This window comes from Panthera onca, chromosome A2 (genome assembly GCF_046562875.1).
Source record: "Panthera onca isolate mPanOnc1 chromosome A2, mPanOnc1 haplotype 2, whole genome shotgun sequence".
NCBI classification, from domain to species: Eukaryota; Metazoa; Chordata; class Mammalia; order Carnivora; family Felidae; genus Panthera; species Panthera onca.
This window is the reverse complement of record NC_138340.1, coordinates 21,350,988-21,378,644: the sequence shown is the minus strand read 5'-3', so window position 1 is coordinate 21,378,644 and position 27,657 is coordinate 21,350,988. Positions and strand designations below refer to the sequence as shown.

Below are 27,657 nucleotides of genomic sequence, written 5' to 3'. Positions count from 1 at the left end.
CTTCTTTCATAAACAATTTCTGTTTGAATTAATCCTAAATATACGTTTGTCATGGTGTTCAGACCTGCAGTGCTGTCATCGATAACATTATAAATGGGTTTTTGTACATCTTAGAGCTAAAAATAATCTCTTCTAATGAACACATCTGATTTCATTCAGAATTCTTCTAGAATGTCTTTTAAGATCTATGGGTTTATAATTTTCATCAGATCCATAAAAATTTTGGCTGTTACTTCTTCAAAATTTTTTTGGATCCATTTTTGCCTTCTTGAGGATTTTAATTACCTATATATTAGATTGTTTAAAGTTGTCCCACAGCTCACTGATGGTGTTCATGTGTTTTAGACTTTTTTCTGTTTCATTTTTCATAGATTCTACTGCCATATCTTTGAGTTCACTAGTGTTTTCTTCTACAGCGTCTAGTTTGCTAATCTTATCTCATGTATTTAACATAGTGTACTTTTAATTTCTAGGAGTTCTATTTGGGTCTTTTTATATCTTCCATGCCTCTCCTTAAGATGTTAATGCTTTCCTCTACCTTGGACATACGGAATATATTTATAATAACCACTTAAGTGTCCTTATCAACTAATTCTATCACTTGTGTCACTTTTGGGTCTGTTTCTATTAACTGATTTTTTTCTCTTTATAAAGGTGTGCTATTTTCCTGCTTCTTTGCAGGTTTGATACTTTTGGCTGGATGTCAGACATTGTCAATTTTATCTCATTGGGAGCTGGTATTTTTGTATTGCTTGATATTCTTGAACTTTGTATGTGGATGTAATTAAGTTACTTGCAAATAGTTGGGCAGAATTTATACATAGAACCTGGAGCTTCTTTCTGGCTCTTTCCTTTCTAAAATTTCACTCTCTAGTGGCTATGATTGAACTTTGTCCTTTGTCTCTGCAGGCCAGAAAGACTGTGGGTTTTCTTTTGTACTTTAGCTGCCTATGGCCCTTAGGCTAAAAGGTGTTGACGCCCCTACAGAACCTGCATACAGGTTTTGTATATGCTCCATTGTCTTCACATACTTGAGTTTTAATTTTGTTGGGTTTATACTTATTATTTACAGAAGGGTCTGTCTGTAAGAGCTTACTTGCCTATTTAGAAGAACTTCCTGAAGGTTGTTTTGCATCTAATTTTTTGATGAAAAATTCTCATAAAGCCAATGAAATCACAAGGGGACTTATTTTCTCCCCCCCCCGCTCCCCCCAGGAAAGGTCATACAAATGAAATGAGTGACTTGGTCCAACTGATGACTCAGACCCTAAAATTAGACCCTAAGGAGAGCTATGAAGATCTCCTCGTTCCAGATCCAGTGTCAGAATTTAAACTTCATCGGAAGTATCGAGATACACTGATACTTCATGGGAAAGTTGCAGAAGAAGCTGAGGAACTCCATTTTAAAGAGCTACCCTCTGGTGATCAGTTTATTCTTTTACAGCAAACTGGAAAGCATGTTTATTGGAGAAATGTGTCACACCAAGAAGCTAATGCTCCCAAAATGTTTTTGCTTTTTTTAATTTTCTTTCAATAACTCCATAAAAGGCATATCTTGTTTTATGCAATAGTTGTGTTCCTGAAAAGTTGCATGCAAATTGTTTTTAAAAAATAAATATAAATAAAATGCATGTTTGGGTTTTTCATGTGGCTTTTCTTCAAATTAGATAGCTGTAGATTTAGGTTTAAGAGATTGGTAACGAGACATGAAGTGTAAGTTCATGTATACATTTGTAGTCATTAAAAATACATGAAGTGCTTAAACCAAGCTCTTGTCAAAGTGAAAAAAATCTTAACATGACAAGATTTTTACAAAAACATGTTCTTGTTGCAGTGAAGTGTTTATTTTTCCCTATCTTTGTTATTTCTTTTTAGCTATCATGCCAGGTTCTGAAAAGATCAGAAGAATAGTTGAAGTCTTGAGAGCTGATGTAATCCAGGGCCTGGGGATTCAACTTTTGGAGCAGGTGTATGATCTTTTGGAAGAGGAGGATGAAGTGGAGAGAGAGGTGAGTGTCCCATCAGCCTAATGTGTCAACTGCTTGTGCGATGGAATTCTTTTTAACAGACTTTTGAAATTATCCATTTCACGCATTTAAAGCATACAATTCAGTGGTTTTTAGTATGTTCACAGAATTGTACAGCCATTACCACAGCTGATGTTAGAACATTTAATACCTCCAAAAGAGAGCCTGTATCGTCACTCTCCATTGTCCCCAAGCCCTCCACCCCTAAGCAGCCACTGATATTTCTGTGTCTGTAGATTTGCCTGTTCTGGACATTTCATTTAAATGGAATCATACAAAACATGTGGTCTTTTGTGATTGGCTTCTCTCAGCATAATGTTTTCAAGATTCATCCATGTTGTAGCATATATCAGATACTTCATTGTTTTATATAGCCAAATGCTATTTATTCCATTCTGTAGCTATCCCACATTTTGATTATCTGTTCATCAGCTGATGGACACTTAGGCTTCCACTTTTTGGCTATTATGAGTAATGCTGCTGTGAACATTTGTGTACAAGTTTTTTGTGTGGACATAGGTTTTCATTTTTCTTGGGTATGCATCTAGAAGTGGAAATTGCTAAATCATATGGAAAGTCTGCGTTTAACGTTTTGAAGAACTGCCAAACTCTTTTCCAAAGCAGCTGCACCATTTTACGTTCCTACCAGCAATGTATGAGGGTTCTAATTTCTCCACATTCTTGTCAACTCTTGTTAGTGTCATCATTTTGATTACAGCCATCCTAGCGGGTAGGAATCCCTAGCTGGGATTTTTATTAGAATGATATAGGATCTTGCTCTAAATAAATTCCAGTTTTGAGGCATCTGGGTGGCTCAGTCAGTTAAGCATCTGAAACTTGATTTCGGCTCAGGTAATCTCGCGGTTTATGTGATTGAGCTCCACATCGGGCTCTGGTCTGCGCTAACAGCGTGAAGCCTCCTTAGGTTCTCTACCCTCACTGTTTCTATACTGCCTTTTATCCTCTATGCATTTGTCTGTAGTTTGCTGTGTATATACACATCCATCACATCCATATATGTATCATAGGCTTTTTTTGTTTTGTTTTAAAGCCCAAATAGAATTATACTGTACACAGTTTTGTAACATGTAATTTTTACATAATGGTACAACTGAGCTTAGAAGCATAGTCAGCTTCTTGTGGTAACAATCACTTGATCGATCCTGTGCTTTTGAGGCCTTTGCTCTTTTCCTACTGTCGCAGGGCTATTTCCTGATTGAGATGACCACTCACTTTGGGTCATGTAGATTATTCTCCAGTGAGTCAACTGCATTACATCACACCTGCATAAGAAAACTTTCAGAGTAGGGGCGCCTGGGTGGCTTAGTTGGTTAAGCGTCCGACTTCGGCTCAGGTCATGATCTTGCTGTCCATGAGTTCAAGCCCCGTGTTGGGCTCTGTGCTGACAGCTTGGAGCCTGGAGCCTGCTTCAGATTCTGTGTCTCCCTCTCTGCCCCTCCCCTACACATGCTCTGTCTTTCAGAAATAAATAAATGTTAAAAAAATTAAAAAACAGAAAATTTTCAAAGTAGTAGAAGTGCCTGAACAAACATTCTTTTGACTAGCTTTATTTTTAAATATTTGTATTTCTAGTTGTTTGGTGATAATAATAGCAATGACAATGAAGCCTTAAATTCCTAGAAATACAGTTGCTTCTCCACCAATTTATTTATATTGTTTTTGATGCATTATCTTATTTTATCCAGACACTAGTCTGAACACACATGGTCCAAGAACACTCAAATAATAAACCAAATATAAACAGATGTTAAAGATTGGTCTTCATGGGGCGCCTGGGTGGCTCAGTCGGCTGGGCAGCCGACTTCGGCTCAGGTCATGATCTCGTGGTCTGTGAGTTCGAGCCCCGCATCGGGCTCTGTGCTGACAGCTCAGAGCCTACAGCCTGTTTCGGATTCTGTGTCTCTCTCTCTCTGACCCTCCCCCGTTCATGCTCTGTCTCTCTCTGTCTCAAAAATAAATAAATGTCAAAAAAAAATTTTTTAAAGATTGGTCTTCAAACATTATAGCCAACGATGCCATGCTTACCTATGATCTCATTGACATAAAACCACATCCACACCACAATCCCTATCAAAATAACACCAGCATTCTTCACAGAGCTAGAACAAACAATTCTAAAATTTGCATGGAACCAGGAAAGACTCTGAATAGCCAATGTAATGTTGAAAAAGAAAACCAAAGCTGGAGGCATCACAATTCCAGACTTCAAGCTGTATTACAAAGCTGTAATCATCAAGACAGTATGGTACTGGCACAAAAACAGACACACAGGTCAATGGGAACAGAATAGAGAACCCAGAAATGGACCCACGATTGTATGGCCAACTAATCTTGGACAAAGCAGTAAAGAATATCCAGTGGAAAAAAGACAGTCTCTTTAGCAAATGGTGTTGGGAAAACTGGACAATGACTTAGCAGAAGAATGAACCTGGACCACTTTCTTACACCATACACAAAAATAAACTGAAAATGGATGAAAGACCTAAACGTAAGACAGGAAGCTATCAAAATCCTAGAGGAGAAAACAGGCAACAACTTCTTTGACCTCGGCTGTAGCAGCTTCTTACTTGACATGTCCCTGGAGGCAAGGGAAACACAAGCAAAAATGAACTATTGGGACCTTATCAAGATAAAAAGCTGCACAGCGAAGGAAATAATCGGCAAAACTAAAAGGCACCCACCAGAATGGGAGAAGATATTTGCAAATGACATATCAAATAAAGGGTTAGTATCCAAAATCTTAAGCTCAACATCCAAGAACAAGATAATCCAGTGAAGAAATGAACAAAAGACACAAATAGACTTTTTTCCAAAGAAGACATCCAGATGGCTAACAGACACATGAAAAGATGCTCAATATCATTCATCATCAGGGAGATACAAATCAAAACCACAATTAGATACCACCTCACACTGGTCAGAGTGGCTAACATTAACAACTCAGACAACAAGATATTGGTGAAGATATTGGTGAGGATGTGGAGAAAGAGGAACCCTTTGGCACTGCTGGTGGGAATGCAGAGTGGTACAACCACTCTGGAAAACAGTATGGACATTCCTCAAAAAATTAAAAATAGAACAACCCTAAACTCAGCAATTGCACTGCTGGGTATTTATCCAAAGGATACAGAAATGCTGATTCAGAGGGGCACACGCACCCCAATATTTATAGCAGTGCTATCGACAATAGCCAAAGTATGGAAAGAGCCCAAATGTCCGTCGACTGATGAATGGATAAAGAAGATGTGGTATATACAATAGAATATTACTTGGTGATCAAAAAGAATGAAATCTTGCCGTTTGCAACAATGTGGATGGAACTAAAGTGTATTATGCTAAACAAAGTAAGTCAGAGAAAGGAATATATCATTTCACTCATGTGGAATTTAAGAAACAAAACAGATGAACATAGGGGAAGGGAAGCATAAATAATATAAAAACAGAGAGGGAGGCACACCATAAAAGACTCAAATATAGAGAACAAAGTAAGGGTTGCTGGTGGGGTATTGCGGGGGATGGGCTAAATGGGTGATGGGCATTAAGAGGGCACTTGTTGGGATGAGCACTGGGTGTTATATGTGATGAATCACTAAATTCTATTCCTGAAATCATTATTACCCTATATGTTAACTAACTTGGATTTAAATAAATTAAAAACAACACAACACGTCCACACCTCAGTGGCTACCGCTCTAGTCTATTCAGCAGAGCTTCCTTGACTGTGAGCTGTTGGAAGCTGTCAGTTTAGCACTCTTGACTTTTTTTCAAGCTCTGAATAGCAGTAGGGATCTCAGCAAAGACTGGTGGGAGGAACTAGTTCAACCTCAGCATAGTGCCAAAATGTGGCCAGTCAGTGCTTCGAGTAAGTCACAGCAGCACTGGAGCCTTCTCTGCAGGGTTATGAACAAACTGGGCCATTGCTCTGGACAGCCACTGAATGTCACTTCTCCAGCAATTTAATACTAGATGACTTTGTTGTGTTGTTTTAATTTTTTATTTTAAAATAATTTTAGACTAGCAGTTGCAAAAATAGTATAAAGAATTCCTGAATACTCATCTATATTCCCTAACATTACTATTCTACCACTTTTGCTTCATTATTCTTTTTCTCCATATGTACAATTATTTTTCTGTCCATTTGTGAGAATGTTGTGGACATGATGTCCCTCCACCCCTGAATTCTTCATTTTATTTCCTAGGAACAAGAATATGTCCTTATATAACTACAGCACAGTGATCAGATTCAGAAAGTTAACACTGATATAATACCATTATCTAATCTACAGACGTTATTTAAATTTCATGAGTTGTCACTGATATCCTTTATAGCAAAAGAAAAAAAAATCATTCTGTTCTAGGATTCAGTTGATTCAACTCAATTGTGATTAAATAAAGGATTACTTTTTTTAATAGCTTTATTAAGATATAATTCACATACCATGCAACTCACCCACTAAAGTATATACTTCAGGGGCACCTGGGTAGCTCAGTTGGTTAAGCGTCAGACTTTGGCTCAGGTTATGATCGCACAGTTCATGAGTTTGAGCACCACACTGGGCTCTCTGCTGTCAGTGCAGAGCCTGCTTCAGATCCTCTGTCCCCCTCTCTCCCTGCCCCTTCTCTGCTTTCATTCTCTCTCTCTCTGTCAAAAATAAGTAAATGTTAAAAATTATTTTCAATGTGCACTTCAGTGGTTTTTAATATATTCACAAATACACATATCACTACAGTCAATTTTAAATATTTTTGTCTCCTTAAAAAGAAACCTTGTACTTTTAGCTATTGACCCTCTATCTTCTCTTCCTTCCAATCCTAAGGAACCACTAAATCTGCCTTCTCTCTGTATAGATTTGCCTTTCTGGACATTTCATTTAATAGAATCATATAAAATATATAGTTTTTTGTGACTTTTTTTCACTTAGCATAATGTCTTCAAGGTTCATGTGTACAGGAACATTTATCAGTACCTCATTCCAACTGAATAGTGTTCTGTTGTGTGGATATGCCACATTTTGTTTAATTTTTTTATAAGTTGTTGGACATTTGGATTGTTTCCACCTTTTGCCTATTGTGACTAAATCTGATATAAACATTGGTGTGCAGGCTTCAGTGTGGATTCAGTTCCCTTGGATGTATAATGAGGAGTGGAATTGCTGGGTCACATGGTAACTGTTCATTTAAATGTTTGAGGAACTTCCAGACTGTGCTTTTTGTTTTTTTGTTTTTAATGCTTATTTATTTTTGAGAGAGAGAGAGCATGAGCAGGGGAGGGGCGGAGAAAGACAGAGACACAGAATTCGAAGCAGGCTCCAGGCTCTGAGCTGTCAGCACAAAGCCTGATGTGGGGCTCGAACACATGGACCGTGAAATCATGACTTGAGCTAAAGTCGAATGCTTAACTGAGCCACCCATGCGCCCCAATTCCAGACTGCTTTCTGAAGCAACTGCATCATTTTATATTTCTACCACCAGTGTAAGAGGGTTCTGATTTCTCCCCATCTTAGTCAACACTTGTTATTATCTGACCTTTGGTTTATAGCCATCCTAGCAAGTGTGAAGTAGTATTTATTGTGGTTTGGTTTGCATTTCCCAGATTGCAACTGATGTTGAGCATCTTTTCATATATTACTTTGCATTTGTATATTTTCTTTGGAGGTATGTCTACTTAGGTTCTTTGCCTATTTTTAAATTGAGTTATTTATATTTTAATTAATGAGTTATAGGAATTGTCTATATATTCTAGATACAAGTCATATTATCAAATACATGATCTGTGTATATTTTTCCCATTCTGTGGGAATGGGAGAATGTCTTTTTACTTTCTTGATAGTGTTCTTTGAAGCACAAAAATTTTCATTTTTGATGAAGTCCAATTTATTTTTATTTTTATTTCTTAATGTTTATTTATTTTTGAGAGATGGAGAGAGATAGTACGTGAACAGGGAAGGGGCAGAGAGAGAGGGAGACACAGAATCTGAAACAGGCTCCGGGCTCTGAGCTGTCAGCACAGAGCCCACCGTGGGGCTCAAACTCACAAACCGCGAGATCATGACCTGAGTTGAAGCTGGATACTCAACTGACTGAACCACCCAGGCGCCCCTATTTTTCTTTTGCTACTTGTGTTTTTGGTGTCATCAAAGAATCCTTTGCCAAATCCAAGATCATGTAGGTTTACCTCTATGTTTTCTTCTAAAAGGTTTGTAGTTTTAATCTGTGTATTTAGGTCTTTGATGTATTTTGAGTTAATTTTTGTATATTGTATGCAGTAAAGGTCCATCTTCATTCTTATGTATGTGGCTATCTTGTTGTCTGACCTCCATTTCTTGGAAAGACTGTTCTGCCCCCTGGTCAAAAAAGAAACAAGTTGACCATATACACTTGGGCTTATTTTTAGACTCTCAATTCTGCTCCTTTAATCTGTGTCTGTCCTTATGCCAGTACCATACAGTCTTGTTAACTGTTGATTTGTAGTAAGTTTTAAAATCAAGATAGATGAATCCTCCAACTTGGTTATTTTTCAAAATTGTTCTGGCTAAGTCAGAGTGGCCAAAATGAACAAATCAGGAGACTATAGATGCTAGAGAGGATGTGGAGAAACGGGAACCCTCCTGCACTGTTGGTGGGAATGCAAACTGGTACAGCCACTCTGGAAAACAGTGTGGAGGTTCCTCAAAAAATTAAAAATAGACCTACCCTATGACCCAGCAACAGCACTGCTAGGAATTTACCCAGGGGATACAGGAGTGCTGATGCATAGGGGCACTTGTACCCCAATGTTTATAGCAGCACTCTCAACAATAGCCAAATTATGGAAAGAGCCTCAATGTCCATCAACTGATGAATGGATAAAGAAATTGTGGTTTATATACAAAATGGCGTTCTACGTGGCAATGAGAAAGAATGAAATATGGCCCTTTGTAGCAACGTGGATGGAACTGGAGAGTGTTATGCTAAGTGAAATAAGCCATACAGAGAAAGACAGACACCATATGTGTTCACTCTTATGTGGATCCTGAGAAACTTAACAGAAACCCATGGGGGAGGGGAAGGAAAAAAAAAAAGAGGTTAGAGTGGGAGAGAGCCAAAGCATAAGAGACTCTTAGAAACTGAGAACAAACTGAGGGTTGATGGGGGGTGGGAGGGAGGGGAGGTGGGTGATGGGTATTGAGGAGGGCACCTTTTGGGATGAGCACTGGGTGTTGTATGGAAACCAATTTGACAATAAATTTCATATATTGAAAAAAACAAAAAACAAAATTGTTCTGGCTATTCTGGGTCCCTTATAATTCTATGAATGTTAGAATTTGCTTGTCAATTTCTTCAAAGAAGCCAGTTGGGATTCTTATAGGGATTGCATTGAACCTGCAGATTAGTTTATATAGAGTATTACCATCTTAACAGAGTTAAGACTTCCAGTTCATAAACATGAGGTGATTTTATGTTTATTAAATTTTAGATCTAAATTTCTTTAAACAATGTTTTATAGTTTTCAGAGCATAAGTTTTATACCTCTCGTTAAATTTATTCCTGAGTATTTTATTCTTTTGATCTTAATGGAATTTTCTTATATTTATTTGGGATTATTTACTGCAAATGCACAGAAATAAATTTGATTTTGGAAATCTTGACCTTGTGTCCTGCAACCTTGCTTAACTTGTTTATTGGGTTTAATACTCTTTTTTTTTTTTTTTTTTTGTGCACTCCTTGGAATCTTCTCTATATAATATCACATCATCTGTGAATAGAGTTAGCTTTACTTTATAGTCTGGATGTCTTTTACTTCTTTTTCTTGCCTCATTGCCCTGGCTAAAACCTCCAGTACAGTATTGAGTAGAAGTGGTACAAGTGGAGGTCCTTGACTTGTTTCTGATCTAGGAGGGAAAGCATCCAGTCTTTCACCATTAGTTGCCTGTGTGTTTTTATAGATACCACTTATCAGCTTGAAGAAGGTTCTTTCTTTTCCTGGTTTGTTGAGTGTTTTGTTTTTTTTTTTTTAATCATGAAAAGGTATTAGGTTTGTCAGATGCTTTTTATTTCAATGATCATATGGTTTTTGTTTTTAATTCTGTTGATAGGGTGTGTAACATTATTGATTTGGGGATGTTAAACCATCCTTGCATTCCTGAGATAAACCTCACTTGGTCATACTACTACTTCTATGTTACTGGAGTCATGTTTCTAGTATTTTGTTGAAGATTCTTTTGTCATATTCTTACCAGATATTGGTCTTTAGTTTTCTGTGATGTCTTTGGTTGTGTTATCGGGGTAATAATGGCTTCATAGAATGAGTTGGGGAGTGTTCCCTCACCTTCTGTTTTTTGAAAGACTTAGTGAGTAATTGGTATTCTTAATTTTTTTGTTGTTTGTTTGAGAGAGAGAGTTCATTAAAAAAAATTTTTTTTAACGTTTATTTTTGAGAGAGACAGAAAGAGACAGAGTGCGAGCGGGAGAGGGGCAGAGAGAAGGGGAGACACAGAATCTGAAGCAGGCTCCAGTCTCTGAGCTGTCAACACAGAGCCTGGTGCGGGGCTTGAACTCAGAAACTATGAGATCACGACCTGAGCTGAAGTCGGACACTCAATGGAGCCACCCAGGAGCCCCTAGAGAGTTCATTTTTTTAAGATTCTGCATATAAGTGAGATCATACAGTATTTGTATTTCTCTGTTTGACTTATTTCACTTAGAATAATGCCTTCAAGTTTCATTGATGTTGTTGCAAATGGCACTGTTTTTTTCTCCCTCACTTTTAAAGGACATTTTTGCCAGATAAAAGAATCTTGGTTGACAGTTGGGTTTTTGTGTTGTGTTGTTGTTTCACTTTGAAAATACTGCACTACTGTCTTCCGCCCTCCAAAGCTTCTGATGAGAAATCTGATATCATATTGGAGATCCCTTGTATGTGATAAGTTGCTCCTTTATTGCTGCTTTCAAGATTCTCCCTTTCTCTTCAGCTTTCAACAGTTTGATTATAATGTGTCTGGGTAAGAACTGTTTGTTTCATCCTAGAGTTCATTGAACTTTCGGATGTTTATATTCATGTCTTTGTTAAAACTTCATACATCTTGGCTATTATTTCTTCAAATCTCTCTTTCTCTTTCTTCCCCTTCTGGGACTCCCACTATACACATATATCTGTCTCTTCAAATCCCCTGAGAGTTGCATCAGCTGGAGGGGGAGAGGTTTGTAACTGTCACTGAGGGCTGCAACAGTGGTTGCCTGCTTCTGTGTTTGCAACTCTGTGAGCAGAAGAAGCAATCATCTGTTAGTACACAGACCCCCAGGACTTGGAGGACAAGTTCTTATTGCCTACCCTGGCTCCACAAGCTGTGTGCAGACTGCTCCAGGAACATCTGCCCACCCAGCTGCCTGCTACCAGGCTTGGGGGTGCTAGGGACTGAAATTGACTGAAATTAACCACAATTTACCAGCCTTCCCCTGGAAGTTACAAGTCTTTAATAGACTGCAGAGGTCCAATATAGTTACATCAGGCATTTTGTCAGGGCAGTTTTTTGTCCATGTGAGAAGAAGTCCTGGTGCTTTCTCCTCTGCCCGCTTTCATACATATTGTGTAATTACTTTTTAAAAAATTTTTAGTTTTTTTTATTTTTGAGAGAAACACAGAGTATGAGTGGAGGAGGGGCAGAGAGAGAGGGAGACACAGAATCCAAAGCACGTTTCAGGCTCTGAGTTGTCAGCATAGAGCCTGATGCTGGGCTGGAACGCCCAAACTGCAAGATCATGACCTGAGCCAAAGTCTGACGCTTAACCGACTGAGCCAACCAGGCACCCTGTATTGTATAATTATTTTAAAATCAGTTCTGAGAAGAAAGGAAAAACAATATGCATATATATTAGGTTTTATTTTCATAATTACTCTGAGGTGTCATCTGAAATTGGCCCCTGGTAGGAGGAGGGCAGAGAGAGGGGGAAGGAAGAGGCAAACGCTCCACATTGGTAGGTGGCAGTTTTAATAAGGAAGGGAACTTACATATGAGGCTTGTCTTGGGCAGCCACAGGATGAGTAGATGTCCACACCTACCTGCCAAATCTCAGAAGTTCACATATATATATATATATATATATATATATATATATATATATATATATGTTATATTAACTGAGTTCAATCACATATACTGTCCAGATGGTCTCAACACCACATCACTATCTCAAGGCTATGCCCTTGGGCAGCCTTTGGGAGTAGGGAAGGCAAATGGAATGTACATTCCAAGGACAGGAGAGGATGGGAACCTCTAGTTGCCAGGATTAGGTTCACAAGTGAACCAGAGGTCACATCCTCTCCATAACCTCCCCTCAAAGTAGTGCTTTTATGTTTCCATGTAAATTAAAATTGTTGTCTAGGGTCTTTTTGATTTCAGCTTGATAAACTACCTTTAGTAGTAGTTCTTTCTTTTTTTTTTTTTTTTTTTTTTTAATGTTTATTCATTTTTGAGAGACAGAGACAAAGCAAGAGGGGGCGGGGCAGAGAGAGAGGGAGACACAGAACTCAAAGCAGGCTCCAGGCTCCGAGCTGTCAGCCAGAGTCTGATGCAGGGCTTGAACCCATGAACCATGAGATCATGACCTGAGCTGAAGTTGGATGTCTAACCAAGTGAGCCACCCAGGCAACCCTGCCTTTAACAGTTCTTGTAAAGTGGTCTGCTAGCCACAAATTCTTCACCAGGAAATGTCTTTACTTCACCTTTTATTTTTGAAAGACAGCTTTACTGGCTATGGGATTCTTCTTGCTTGACAATTTTTTTTCTTTGAACACTTTGAATATAGTATTCCACTGCCCCTTGGTCTCTGTTGTTTATGTTAGCTGTTAATGTTATTTCAGTTCCTTTATAAGTGATACAGTTTTCCTCTTGCCACTTTCATGATTGTTTCCTTGTCTTTGGCTTTTAGCACTTTTGCTTTAATGTGTCTGTAGATCTCTTTGAGTTGATCCTGCTTGGAGTTCATGGAGATTCCTGGATGTGTAGATCAGTGTTTTTCAATACATTTGGAAGTTTTCAGCCATTATTTCCTTTTTTTTTAGACGTATTTTATTATTTATTTGTTTGTTTGTTTAAATTTATATCCAAGTTAGCATATAGTGCAACCATGATTTCAGGAGTAGATTCCTTAATGCCCCTTACCCATTTAGCCCATCCCCCCTCCCACAACTGCTCCAGCAACCCTCTGTTCTCTATATTTAAGAGTCTCTTATGTTTTGTCCCCCTCCCTGTTTTTATATTATTTTTGCTTCTCTTCCCTTGTTTTCATCTGTTCATACCTTAAATTCCTCATATGAGTGAAGTTATATGATACTTGTCTTTCTCTGACTAATTTCACTTAGCATAATACCCTCTGGTTCCATCCACGTAGTTGCAAATGGCAAGATTTCATTCTTTTTTTATTTTTTTATATATGTATTTTTAATTTACATCCAAATTAGTTAGCATATAGTGCAACAATGATTTTAGGAGTAGATTCCTTAGTGCCCCTTACCCATTTAGCCCATCCCCCCTCCCACACACCCTCCAGTAACCCTCTGTTTGTTCTCCATATTTATGAGTCTCTTATGCTTTGTCCCCCTCCCTGTTTTTATATTAGTTTTGTTTCCCTTCCCTTATGTTCATCTGTTTTGTCTCTTAAAGTCCTCATATGAGTGACGTCATATGACTTTTGTCTTTCTCTAATTTCACTTAGCATAATACCCTCCAGTTCCATCCATGTAGTTGCAAATGGCAAGATTTCATTCTTTTTGATTGCTGAGTAATACTCCATTGTGTATGTATATACCACATCTTCTTTATCCATTCATCCATTGATGGACATTTGGGCTCTTTTCATACTTTGGCTATTGTTGATAGTGCCGCTATAAACATTGGTTGCATGTGTCCCCCTGGATGAATACGTAGTAATGCAATTGCTGGGTCATAGGGTAGTTCTAGTTTTAATTTTTTGAGGAACCTCCGTACTGTTTTCCAGAGTGGCTGCACCAGTTTGCATTCCCACCAGCAGTGCAAAAGAGATCCTCTTTCTCCGCATCCTCGCCAACATCTGTTGTTGCCTGAGTTGTTAATGTTAACCATTCTGACAGGTGTGAGGTGGTATCTCATTGTGATTTTGATTTGTATTTCCCTGATGATGAGTGATGTTGAGCATTTTTTCATGTGTCAGTTGGCCATCTGGATGTCTTCTTTGGAGAAATGTCTATTCATGTCTTTTGCCCATTTCTTCACTGGATTATTTGTTATTTGGGTGTTGAGTTTGATAAGTTCTTTATAGATTTCGGATACTAACCCTTTATCTGATATGTCCTTTGCAAATATCTTCTCCCATTCCGTTGGTTGCCTTTTAGTTTTGCTGATTGTTTCCTTCACTGTGCAGAAGCTTTTTATCTTGATGAGGTCCCAATAGGTCATTTTTGCTTTTGTTTCCCTTGCCTCCAGAGACGTGTTGAGTAAGAAGTTGCTGTAGTTGAGGTCAAGGAGGTTTTGCCTGCTTTCTCCTTGAGGATTTTGATGTCTTCCTGTCTTACATTTAGGTCTTTCATCCATTTGGAGTTTATTTTTCTCGTGGTATAAGAAAGTGGTCCAAGTTCATTTTTCTGCATGTCGCTGTCCAGTTTTCCCAGCACCATTTGCTGAAGAGACTGTCTTTATTCCATTGGATATTCTTTCCTGCTTTGTCAAAGATTTAGTTGGCCATATGTTTGTGGGTCCATTTCTGGGTTCTCTTGTAGCAGGATTCTCACGCAGAGAGTCATGACACTGAGGCTTTTCTTTCCAGGAAGCAACTTTATTCCTGTTGGCACTGCTCAGTTGGGTTCGTACCCAAAGAACTGAGCCCTGAATGCCACGTGGCATACTTTTTTATATATTTTTTACTTCTTTGCCTCCCATATACGGTAACACACAAACATGTAGTCTGATTAAGTGGTCTCATGTTACAAGGTCATGAGGGATGTTGTCATATAGGCCGTATAGTCAGGTTGCCTTGAGATTTTTTTTCTTAGGGAGGGGACCCTACCACCTTCCCCACTTTGATGCTCGGACCCCTCTATTTTGGGTCAAAGAACATCATCTTGATTTAGAGGTTTATATTTTTATAACATCATTATATGAGTGGCCATCCTTTTTTTTTTTTTTTTTTTTTTTTAATTATGGCCTCAGTGAGACTGGAGGCAGACCAGGGGACCCAAGCAAGGTAGGAGGATTAAGCAACCTCCCAGAATTAGGAGGATAATTTTTATGAGACTTTGGAATCCCCTGAAAGTTGAAAACCATCTTCCAAATAACTCCCTGGGGTTTTAACTGTTACAGGTCTGGACAGGGACATGAGCAGTCTTTTTTATTTGACTTGTGATCTCTTCTATGACTTTTTTTCTTGTTATCTATCTGTAGGCAGCAGTTGCTTAGGTTAAACTTTTTACAAACTTTTCCCTCAGAAATAAGTAGGTAATCTAAGGCCAAGCGATTTTGATAGATAGCATGGCACATTTTGGTTTGTTGCTTGGCTAGTAAGGTAAGAGCTCTGGCAGTTTTATTGGTTACAATTTTTATAACTGCTTATAGTCTCATTATGTGGTTTATTTGCATGTAAATGGGAGTGTGGTAACCCTAAGACCCATCTTCTGGCCAGGTGGCAGGGCTATAATAATGGATTATACACTTGGGAGGCCATTTATCATCTTTTTAATTGCCAGTTTGTAAGGCACGCTTCTTCCTTTGAGTCTCCTGTCCCTATACATTTGAACTCTCAAATGTTTCTCTCTGTCAAGTGGAAACAGGAAGAAAGATGGATGAATAGTTTTCAGCACATATGACCCTGACCAGACTGAGGGAAGTACTATATAGGCTGTCTTTCCACATATCTAGTATAGTCCACCTGGGGCCTGCCATTTGATGGCTGCATTGATATTGTCTCAGACCTCTCAGAGGTGAGAGAAGTTAAACAAGGGGTGGGGATCTGATCTGGCTCAAGGTGATCTGGGGTCCCCCACCATTGGGTTTTCTGGGCAGTTGAGTTATAAAATCTTTGGCTTAGGCATGTTAAGTTTTTAACAGAGACGATGATGAACTTTTTCCCCACTAGGCAAGATAGTTTTTCCCAGTAATTGAGCTTTTGAGAGCCAAACCCTGGTAGTAGGACTGGGGTATGTTGTTTTACTATAAAGTTGTGGGAGTCTAATTTTTTAGTCTCTTATGGCCATTGTTTCCCCATGTTGGTACCAATGAAGTATCCTATCCACAAAAGGAAGGTGAGTGTTAACAGAAACCTCTCACATTTCCAGCTGGCTGGGGTGGCCTTGGACAATCCTATGGCAAAGAGTAGAGCACGAATCACAATAATAGTGAGAAACAAGGCATGACAGTGCATCACAGTACGAAAACATAGAAAATAAGCACAGTCTTTTGTTTCATCGGACCATCGATTCCTCAAGCTTCTGCCGTGCCTACATTAGTCAGCTTTTGGAGTGACTAAAGCAGGGTTGTAGTCTCTTGGAGCCTCTGGAATTGCGGATTGCTTTTTTCATATGGTCAGCTTGCATAGCATTGGTGGATTAGGAATGCACTCCCAGTTTTGAGATGCTGGCTTCATTCTGCTTGTGGTGAATCCAAGGACCCACTTCAGCTACCTTTACTGCAGTAGGGGTGGACAAAACGACAGTGAACGAGCCCCTGCAGAGGGGTTTTAGGGGCTGGACATTCCACTCCTTTATCTATATTGCATCTCCTGGTTTAAAGGGGTGAGCATCTGTGGTCAGATTCACAGGTAATCGCTCCCTGACCCAGTGGTGTAAGGTGGTTAGGGTAAAGCCAAGGGCCTGCATCTGTTGTCTTAGAGTTAGATTGCCTATCTCACTTAGATCCCCCCTTATGCCCTTGATAATGGGGGGAAGGCACCCAAAAAGGATTTTATAAAGGGAGAACCCCATCTACTTCTTTAGCCTCCCACTTGCAGCTGTAGTCTGCTTTTTGAAGTTTCCCTATCTCTCCCTGCCTAATGTTAACCCTTTCCCTATTTATTTCTCCCCCAGAATAGGGCCTGTACCTGCTGTTAGGAAACAGGGATGATGACCGTTCTAGCTTTTTTAAGCTGATAAGAGACAGTGTGGGGGTACAGCAGTTAGAGTCTACCCCAGGGTCGGTCAAGTAGCCCACAGTATGGTTCTACAGGAAGGCTGGCAGGCATGAGGTGGCATAATTATTAGCAGACACAAAGAGAAGAACGCAAAGTAAAGATTATACTGACCAACAAGGTAGCATCTTAAGATAATGTCTACAGTTTCCAAACCTGTCAAACAACCTAGGAGAGACTCTGACTTTGTAAACAACATATGTCAGGGAATCTCTCATGACCCAGGTGATGGAAGAGCAGGAGTAATAAGTAATCAATGGTGGCTCTATTTCCAAGAGTTTGGCCCTAATTTAATTAAAAAATTTTTTTTAAATCATATACCACTTGTGAGGTGTTATTTAGAGTTTTGCTGAGTATAAGCAGACAGTCTGATTTATTTTGAGGTATAAAACTTTTTTTTTTAATGTATATTTATTTCTGAGACAGAGAGAGACAGAGCATGAATGGGGGAGGGGCAGAGGGAGGGAGACACAGAATCCGAAGCAGGCTCCAGGCTCTGAGCTGTCAGCACAGAGCCTGATGCCGGGCTCGAAGTCACAGACTGCGAGATCATGACCTGAGCCGAAGCCGGATGCTCAACAGACTGAGCCACCCAGGCGCCCTGAGGTATAAAACTTTTTTAAGAGCCAGGAGTTCTGCTAGAGAAAGAGTCAAAGCAGCCATTTACCATTATTAATTTGCAAAATTTTAGGTAAGCCAAAAGTGGGTATTATTTTATAAAGCAAAACTTTTATTGCTTTTTATGCCTTTTTTGTCTTGCAGAAGGCCTTTACTCAATTAGTGAAAGTATCAATCCATACCCACAGATGTTGGAATTCCTTTGACCTTGGCATATGAGTGAAACCTAATTGTTAGTCTTTCCTGGATAGCCTCCAGTTCCTTGATTGCCTGGGAGAGCAAGTTTGTGGTTGAAAGTATTGTTTTTAAGACATACTTCACAGGCTGATACTACTTTCAGAACTCTCTTTGAAAAATTTTTTTCCCAGTAAACATCCTTTGGGTCATTTGATAAGTTTTGCCTCTCCCTAAATGAAAGGCCTGATCCTGTGTTTTAATGATCTTTTATTTCTGTGAGCTTGGTAATAGTAATTGCTTTGCTCTGTTGTAACCAAGGGCTGGAGACGGTATCTAGGAGTCAGACCCCAGTTTATTTATTTTTTTGGGAGTCTCCTTTAATAATTGATATAGCAGGCAAACTATTTTTCTGAACCCTGGTATCTACAGTCTACCATATCCAGTAATTTCCAACAACTCACATATTGTTTACCTGTCCTGGAGTTGGTAGCACCATAGTCTCTATTTTAGTTATAATGTCCCTTTCTAGCAAGGGAGTAAGACTCTCTGGCATTATCAGGAAAGAATGAGAAAAAAAATTAGGTTTCCCCACATACATCCCAGGGGCTGAGAGAAAAATTTAGTTAGCAGTTTTCCGGAGATACCTCTAATCGTCATGCTGTGTTTGGATAGTTGGCCTGGAGTGGAAAGGAGGTCAGAAAAGGTAGCTCTGGTGTTAAGAAGGAAATCAACCAGTTTTCTTTCTGTATTTACCTGAGTTACCCGAGGCTCTGGGTTTCTGATAGACAGTTTGTTTAGGGGAGCCACCATGAAGAGCCCCAGACTCCAGTTAGTCCCTCCCAGGGACATTGGTTATCTGAGCCCTCACAGATAGAGGTCCCCGAGGGCCTTCAGATCTCCAGTGATTGTCTCCACAGAAGGGGCATGGCTTATGGGGTTTTCATTTTGGTTGTCCCCTCTGAGGACATTCTCATCATTTTAGTGCTCTGAATGGCGATATAAATGGCACTTGGTGCCAGGACCTCGGGAAGTCTGATCTGACGTAGTATGGAAGGCCACAACTAAGGCCTCAGGTTTTTTTTTTTTAAGCCTCCTTTTCTGTTTTTTGTTTTGTTTTGTGTTTTGTTTTGTTAATTTTGGTTGTAATATACTCAATTGGCAACTTGTAAGAGTTCCTCCAGGGTCCCTTCAAGGCCAACAGCCAATTTTTGCATTTTCTCTGAATATCTAGGGCTGATTGAGTGACAAATTTGTCCTTTCAAACCATCTCAGCCTTAGGGGTGTCAGGGGAGATAGCCATATATTTAATGAGAGCCTTCCTCAACCTCTCCAGGAATGCCATCGGGCTCTCATTTTGTGTTTGTAAAATAGTGGCTAATTTAGCATAATTTAAGGGCTAAATCTTAGATTTCCTTAGTTTTTTTTCCAAAAATCTGTGTCACTAAGAGTCTGATTTAACAAAAGCATTATATCTTTCCAGTTCAACTCAAAAACATACATAATGTTCTGAAAAGCCCTTATATACTTATCTGATCAGAAAATTTACCTAGATCTCCTTTTATCTGTCTTAAATCTTGTAATATAAAGGTTTTTTCTTCTGGCATTCTAGCTTTCTTGTAAGGCAAACATGCCTGTTACATTATGAGGAGGGCCTGGATAAGGTGAGTAGCAGCGAGCAGAATTGTGTGTGTATGTATATATATATATGTGTGTGTGTATAAATATATATATATGTATATATATATATATGTGTATATATATATATACATATATATATAAATATATATATATTTAATAGATTGAGGACCCAAGGAGAAGGAGGTTGAGGTGAAAGAACTCCCTTCCTCCTTCTCTAGGTCTGTTTTAGATACAGGTAAGGGGCCCTTAATTACTTCCCCCACTGATTGCTGGACTTCAGAAAGGGTTGCCATTAAATTAGGATCCACCTGGGGCACCTGGGTGGCTCAGTCGGTTAAGCATCCGACTTCCTCAGGTCACGATCTCGAGGTCCGTGAGTTCGAGCCCCACGTCGGGCTCTGGGCTGATGGCTCAGAGCCTGGAGCCTGCTTTGGACTCTGTGTCTCCCTCTCTCTCTGCCCCTCCCCCGTTCATGCTCTGTCTCTCTCTGTCTCAAAAATAATAAAATAAACATTAAAAAAAATTAAAAAAAAAATTAGGATCCACCTTATATTGCTTACACATATCTCGATTTTTTTTCTTAAGGCCCAAAAACAACATGGGGGAATTCTCCCCATTTCCCTTCACATTTGCAAAACAAGTCCAATTGTAGGATAGTATTGTCATTGATATTTCCCTTTGGGGGCCAGGTTCCCTCTTCCAATTTGTATTGGGGCCAAACCTTTGTACAAAAGAAAACGAATCATAATGCATTCCAAAGGAGTAATGGCCTTGGTTGGGGAATTAACCATCTATAGGAAAAAGGAAGAAAGTTGTCCCTTATCTCAATTTCCTATAGCTGGCCAGGAGAAACCTCATCTCCTGTCCTGCATTTTGGCTGGCTCTGCAGCTGGCAGCCAAAAGCCCTGCCAGTCTCAGGAGGTGCTGAGAATAGTCATTCTTACCCAGGCTTGACCCCACCTCCAAGAGCTGACCTGGTCTTTCCTGTTTTTTTCTTACCCCTCCATTTCCTGCCTGCAGGACCTTGGGGTATGGACTGTGACCAAGCAAGACTTTCCTGGTTGTTGTAGGATGCACTAATTTTATTTTGGCCCAACAGTAACTTCCATATTGATCATTGGCCACTGAGGGAGGGGGTTAAAGGGCCAAAGTCAAGGTCTATTCCCTTTTTTCAACAATGCTCACATAAATATGTTTCAGCCGTGTGAATATCCATTTTTAGCATACAGTGGGCTAAGTGTAGTAAAATGGCTCCCATGTACCTTAGTAAAAGCCCTTCATATATCACCCATCCCTCATACGGCAGAGGCATCCAGTCCTCTGCTGAACAGGAACAACAGAAATGTGGAGGATTTGGAGGCTGGCACCAAGGGTATTGCTATCATTTTCTCGGCCTTTGGGTCAAAAGAGGAGGAATTTAATCTTAACCCAATGTACTTTTAAAATCCATTTATTTTAACCTTAGTCCATCCTGACCACACATAAAATTTCTTTTTAAAGATTTTCCTTCATGAACTTTCTGCAATTTTTCTTTACATTTATATTTTGTCCAAGCCATTTTTCTCCAAATAACCAGTCCCATTTAGAACAAAATTACTTTCTTTTACCTTCAACAAAAATATATTTCCATTTCTTATATCTTTCTTTCATATCTCCTACTTTTCTAGATACAGAGTTGCTTGTCTTATTTTTATTAGTTTTAACTACATTTAGTAGAATTTTACCTCTTAGAAACCTTAGTCTCCAGTGAAAACTAAGTAGTAACCAATTGTGAACTTGATGTTATATCTGAATGTTTTTAGATGGCAAAATTATGAATCCATTAAGGATAAAGCATGTTTTCCCATAGATCCAAATGTCTAGAGTTTCTCTGCAACAAGTCAGAAGCACAAACCTACATCTAGTAATTAGTGCTTTAGCCTCTTATCTCTTTAGATATCCAATGAATTCAATCTCAATTTATCATGCAAGCCAAACTTTAACGTTTTAGGTTACCAAAGACTTTGAAAGCTATCTTAACAATTACCCGTGAAAGCTTTGAGACAGACAAAATTAACCATCATATTAAGTCACCTTTTTGCTGACAAATTGCAACAGAGATAAAAGAGCTTACTTGACCTTTAGAAAACAGTTTTATATGTTTAATGCTGATAACTCTAAAGACATGTCTATTTTAAACCAAAAAACTTAAATCCATTTAAATACCAAATGTGTTCCATCTGTGTCCATTTAAAAGTTAATCAATTTGTTCCCCCTTGTCTATTTGTATCTGGGGCACCAGTGGGGAAATCTGAAGTGGGTGGTCTTCACTCCACAACCTCTAGGGTGGGAGGAGGAGCTGATGGTGCCTAAGGCATTGAGGAGCCAGTTATGCCGGCCACCCCCAAAGTGGCACAGAAAAGAAGGTGGGGGAGGGAAGGCAGAAGAGGAGAGGTGCCAGCAAAAGGCAGAGAAAGAGAATTCCCAGTTTTAACTCTTGTCAGCTCAGACAGAGGAGCAGACTCCAGGTTTGTTTTGTTTTGTTTTGTTTTGTTTTGTTTTGTTTTGTTTTGTTTTCCACCAGTGGAATTGGGCAGTCCGGGTCAGTCTGGAGAAGACAGGGAATTTCCCTGAAACAAAAGGAGTTTCGGCAGCTGCTTGGGAATATTCCTTAAAGTCCCTGTTCTGAGGTAGAATAACCAGAGACGGTTGGCTCTAATTATCATAGTCATTAACCCAGGAAATGAATGAGAGACAAGTCCCCACACACAGTCACATGGCGACTCCACAATCTGCTACCCAGTGCCTTAGAGTTGTGGAATTTGTGGAACTACTAGGGCAACTCTGGGAGGTGATCAGGCTCCCCTTCTGCCTCTTGGGGGCAGGTGTGCCAAAACGAACCCAGGTTCTTACCAGTCTGCCAGGTGGCACTCCCTGAGCTGGTGTCTGGGCCTCACGAGTTCCATTGGGGCACACGGGGTCCTCGCCCCGGCATGCTGGGAGGGCTAGTCTCCTGCAGATCAAGCGGTCTGCTGGCACCAGGCAAGGCTGCCTCTCCCGGCATTCCGAGGTCCATATCCCTGGTGGCAAAGGAGGAGGAAATGAACCGTCTCTGAATCCCGGACAAGCCCCCAAGTAATGTAGCAGGATTCTCGCACAGAGTCGTGACACCAAGGCTTTTCTTTCCAGGAAGCAACTTTATTCCTGCCTGCACCACTCAGTTGGGTTCCCAAAGAACTGAGCCCCGAATGCCACATGCTGTAGCTTTTTATATATTTTTTGCTTCCTTGTCTCCCATATATGGTAACACACAAACATGTAGTCTGATTAAGTGGTCTCATGTTACAAGATTGTGAGGGATGTTGTCACATACGCATATAGCCAGGTTACCTTGAGGTTTTTTTCTTTCCTGAGGGAAAGGACCCTACCACACTCTATTCTGTCCCATTGATCTGAGTGTCTGTTTTTGTGCCAGTACCATACTGTGTCTTGATGATTACAGCTTTGTAATATAGCTTGAAGTCCGGGATTGTCATGCCTGCAGCTTTGGTTTTCTTTTTCAAGATTTGGCTTTGGCTATTTGGGGTCTTTTCTGGTTCCATACAAGTTTTAGGATTGTTTGTTCTAGCTCTGTGAAGATTGCTGGTGTTATTTTGATAGGGATTGCCCAGCCATTATTTCTTTAAGTAATTTTTCTGCTCCTTTCTCGCTCTTCTCCTTCTGATGGTCCCATTATACATGTGTTGGTGTGTTGAGTGAAGTCCCACTTTTCTCTGAAGTGATATTCACTTCATTTTCTTTTCTCCCTGTTCTTTGATTGTATAATCAAAGAATTATATATTGATCTATCAATCTATAATGTGAATTATATATTGATATTATATACTGATTATCAATTATATATTGATCTATCTCCAGCCCGCTTACTTTTCTTTCTGCCAGTTCAAATAAACTGTTGAGCCCCTCTTGAGTTTTTCATTTGTCATTATACTTTTCCATTCCAGAATTTCCACTTAGCTCTTCTTACAACTACTTTAATCATAGTTTTCTTTAGTTCTGTGAACATGTTTCTGATGATATCTTTGCTGGTTAACTCTAGTATCTGGTTACTCTCCCAGGTAGTGCCTCTCTTGCCTTCTTTTTTCCCCCAGTGTATGTGTCTTATAACCGTCTATTGAAAACTGGACATTTCAGAAAGTATATTGTACAAGTCTGGGCACTGGCCTCCCCAGGGAGGAGAGTTGCTATTATTATTTGCTTCTTTAGTGATTGGCTGAATTTTTTAGTAAAGTCTATTTTATCCCTTCTTCATGTCTCCACAATGTAAATCTGATGTTGCCTCTCAGCTGGCAAGGCCTTGGTTGTATCCACAGCCACCTTGGGATGATGGTGGGTTTTGCAGAACTCTTTTGACTCTCCCTGTCCTTCCCTTAGCTGTTAAGGTTTTTTAGTTGCTAATTGATGGCTCTCCTGTTTCCAACAATGTCCTGGGGCACACATTGCTCCACAAACTGATCCAGTAAAATTTGGGATAGTTCCCAGGGTCAGTGTTTGAAATTAGTTTTGACCCCAGGGTGGGGGGCGGGGTGGGGGTGGGGGAGGGTTCCTCTCAGCTTCATAGTTGTCTCCATCAAAGTAGGCTGCCCACAGTTTAGCCTATACACCCAGTGACTCTACCAGTCTCCTCCTAGTTGCCATTCACCACTACTTCCAGTTTTTGAGAGCAATTGTAGGCTTGAGTTTTTCCACTCTGTTCTAAATGAGGTCAGTCCATTAAGGAAAAGTTTTGGTGCTGTTTTAGGTCTTGCTTCTCACCCCAGGAAAAATCTCGGAACACAGCTGGGAGCAAAGACAATAGCATACTTGTCTATGAGTGATACCCCTACTTTAGAAGCTCAGTGGCGGGGAGGGCTGGTCTTCTTGGCATGCTTCACCTGAGCATGGGATTTTCACTTTATGGTCTGGGGCAAAGGTGACTGGGGCCCCAGTATTTTCATTGGCCTTGCTCCCAAGGTACAGCCTCCATCCTACAAGTCTAACCTGGTATAAAAAGGAAATTCCCACATCTTGGCTGCACTCTCTCAAAATTTATCCTTAACCACAGATGTGGGGGGGCAGGATGAGATATGATGTCCTGCCCCTCCCAGGAAGATTGCCTTTGGACTAGGAGCTGATGGAAAGGGAACCCTGTGTTGTTGGCTACAGTTTGGTGTAGAGTTTTTGTCTCACTCAGCTGGGACTGGGGAGGGAGGCCTTTGATCTTAGCTTAGATACCACCCACTCTCACTGTTCTTAATGGGTTTTGGTAGATTTTCTTGAGAAAAAAAAAAAAAGTGTCTTTATTTGCTGTATGCCCTCAGGACCGCTTCCAGAGACTTTAAATGGTTAGTTTAGAAAATAATTTTCACCAGTTTCAGTGAGGAGGGGGTCTTCAGAGCTCTTCAAGCCATCATGCCAGATGTGGAACCAATTGGGATTGTATTTGTTATGTCTCATCTAATCTGGGACAGTTAGGACATTTTTGAAGAGTATTGGCCATGTTTTATAAAATGACCCTCCATTTGGATTTGATGTGTTTCCTGTTAAATAGATTCAGATTCTGTATTTTTGGCAGGAATACCACAAAAGTGATATTGTGTCCTTCTCTGTGCACTGGATAGGAGGTGTGTGACATCTGTTTAACATATTGTTAGGTGTTATTTTAATTCCAGGCATATATTGAGTGTCACATTGTATGTATTTTTTTTTATTAGATTGAAATTTCTGTTTTAATTGGCTATTTGTATTAATTTGTAAATGCCTTTGCTGAATTATCTATGAGATTGATTTTGTTGTTTTACTAATTCTAATGTTCTAATATTATGTGTTTTACTGGTTCTAAGAGCTCTATTTTTTTTTTTAAATAGGGAAACTCTATGCTGTTTAAAGTTTGATTTCTTGAGAGAGAGTGGGGGAGAGGGACAGAGAGAGAGGGAGAGAGAGAATTCCAAGCAGGCTCCACACTGTCAATGCAGAGCTCAACACAGGGCTCAATCCCACAAACTATGAGATCATGAGCTAAGGTGAAACCAAGAGTCAGATGCTTAACGGACTGAGCCACCTAGGCACCCCCAAGGGCTCTATATTATATTAATGGTATTAATTCTTTGGTATGTATGTTGCAAATTTTCCCCAGTGTATTGTTTGTTCTTTAACATCTCATGACAATTTTTTGACATCTTGAAGTTTCAAATGTTTTTTAAATGATAGCATTTTCCCATGTGGTTTCCACCTCTGGTATCATGCTTAAGAAGTCCTTCTTGGGACACCTGGGTGGCTTGGTCGGTTGGGCCGCTGACTTCAGCTCAGGTCACGATCTCAGTTTGTGAGTTCAAGGCCCGTGTTGGGCTCTGTGCTGACAGCTTGGAGCCTGGAGCCAGCTTCTGATTCTGTGTCTCCCTCTCTCTCCCCGTCCACCACTCACACTCTCTCTCTCAAAAATAAACATTAAAAAAAAATTTTTTTTAAAGAAAAGCCCTTCTCTTTTTTCTTGAAAAGCCTTTCTTCTAAAATTGCAAAAAATATTTTTTCTACTACATACTGATTTTCTTTTTGTTTCTCCACTAGGTACGTTTGCAGGAGCACATGGGTGAAAAATACACAACTTACAGTGTGAAAGCTCGCCAGTTGAAATTTTTTGAAGAAAATGTGAATTTTTGATAATTTATTCTAATCTGCCAGAACTAAAGACCTATTTTCAAAGGTTTTTGGCTTGAACAGAAACAAACCCATAATAATGGCTGGAGGCCATTCAACATCCTTATATCTTTTTTTTTAACTGGGGAAAAAATGGGATGGAACAGAGTAAAATGAAGCAATGTCACAAAACAAAGGAAAAAAATCTGTGGCTAATCTTACTCTTGATGAGGAAAATCTGTTATAAGACTTTTGTTTGGTTACTGTTTACTGAGCCTTAAACCACCAACTTTATATTTAGAATTTTATTTTTCTAAGGTACTAATTAGTTTGATACGTAAGGGCCATAAAATATTGGATTGGAAGTTTTATATTGCACTATAGTGATAAAAGTAATAGGATAAATAAGTGACATAATATGTCTAGTGATGCGAGTTGTCATTGTTAATAACCTTAGGTAGTAGTTGAAAAATTATTTTTTTAAGAAAATCAATTCATGATTCTGGGAGTAGATATAAAGAATATGTAGTATCTAGTAATTGAGCAGTTCCTTTTTTATATATTGATGGATGTTTAATAAACCTTTTATTTTCATTTAATATGAACCTCATTTAGGATATGCAAGAATTGAAACTAAAATAATTTGGCTTTGTAAATCCATGTTTCTGCTGGCTTTTTTTAGAGTAACTTTTCATCAGTGAAAACATTTCTAAAACACGAATTCCTTTTCCAGTTAAGCAATTTGTAAGTGAAGTCCAGCTCCTTTTAGTTATGTTGGACATACTTACCTCCTGAAGTTTGTCTTTTTGTCTGTCAAATTATTGGTTGTCTTCCCATGTTGTAAATGTATGACTGTATATCACATATTTTATTAGTTGTTTAATGAGGAGTAATTCCCATGTGGGAAATAAGTTGTTTTTATAAAATAAAAGTCTTGATTAGTAAATTTTCACTTTTGTATTCAAGGGACTTTAAAAATAAATGCTGTTCCGGAAACGTTTTCACTTTTTATAATATAAAGTGTTATCTTACCTTCTTTGAAAATTACACACACACATAAAATACTCTAATGAAATGTTCCCTTTCTAGCCACTTAACAGATTTTTAGTTTTTACTCTGTGTCAGGTGCTCTGGCAGGAGCTGGGGATATGGTGGTGAGGAAAACACTTACTCCCTGTCCTTAAGGTGCTCATAGCCTGGTTTCTGAGATCTCTTATTTTCACTTTGAAGGGTTTGTTAGAACTCAACAGTAAAACCGTCTCATCCCAGTCCCAGTCTGAGGCAAATCCTTGGCAAACTGTGGGTGGGTCTTTCTGAACTATTCACCGTTTCTTGCATGTTTTATGAATACATCTTTCTGGAGAAACATCAGTTTTAGTTAAGTTTTCTA

At 39.3% G+C, this 27,657-nt stretch overlaps 1 protein-coding gene across 11 annotated transcripts in view; it reads left to right on the top strand.

Moving 5' to 3' along the window:
• The window catches only part of NEK4 (NIMA related kinase 4), a 50,666-nt gene that overhangs the window by 19,995 nt on the left and 3,014 nt on the right, over window positions 1–27,657 (top strand). For 5 of the 11 annotated variants that reach the window (XR_009609691.3, XM_060631266.3, XM_078443014.2 and 2 more), the window contains 2 exons: window positions 1,216–1,421; window positions 1,876–2,009. Coding sequence is in view for 10 of the 11 variants with exons in the window: in XM_060631266.3 (XP_060487249.2) it covers window positions 1,216–1,421; window positions 1,876–2,009 (340 nt within the window). In the remaining variant the exon portion in view is untranslated. Of the gene's footprint in view, window positions 1–1,215; window positions 1,422–1,875; window positions 2,010–3,230; window positions 3,666–19,584; window positions 19,637–26,198; window positions 27,220–27,657 lie in introns of those variants that run through there. The other 6 variants (XM_078443016.2, XM_060631268.3, XM_060631271.3 and 3 more) reach the window with 5 other exon arrangements.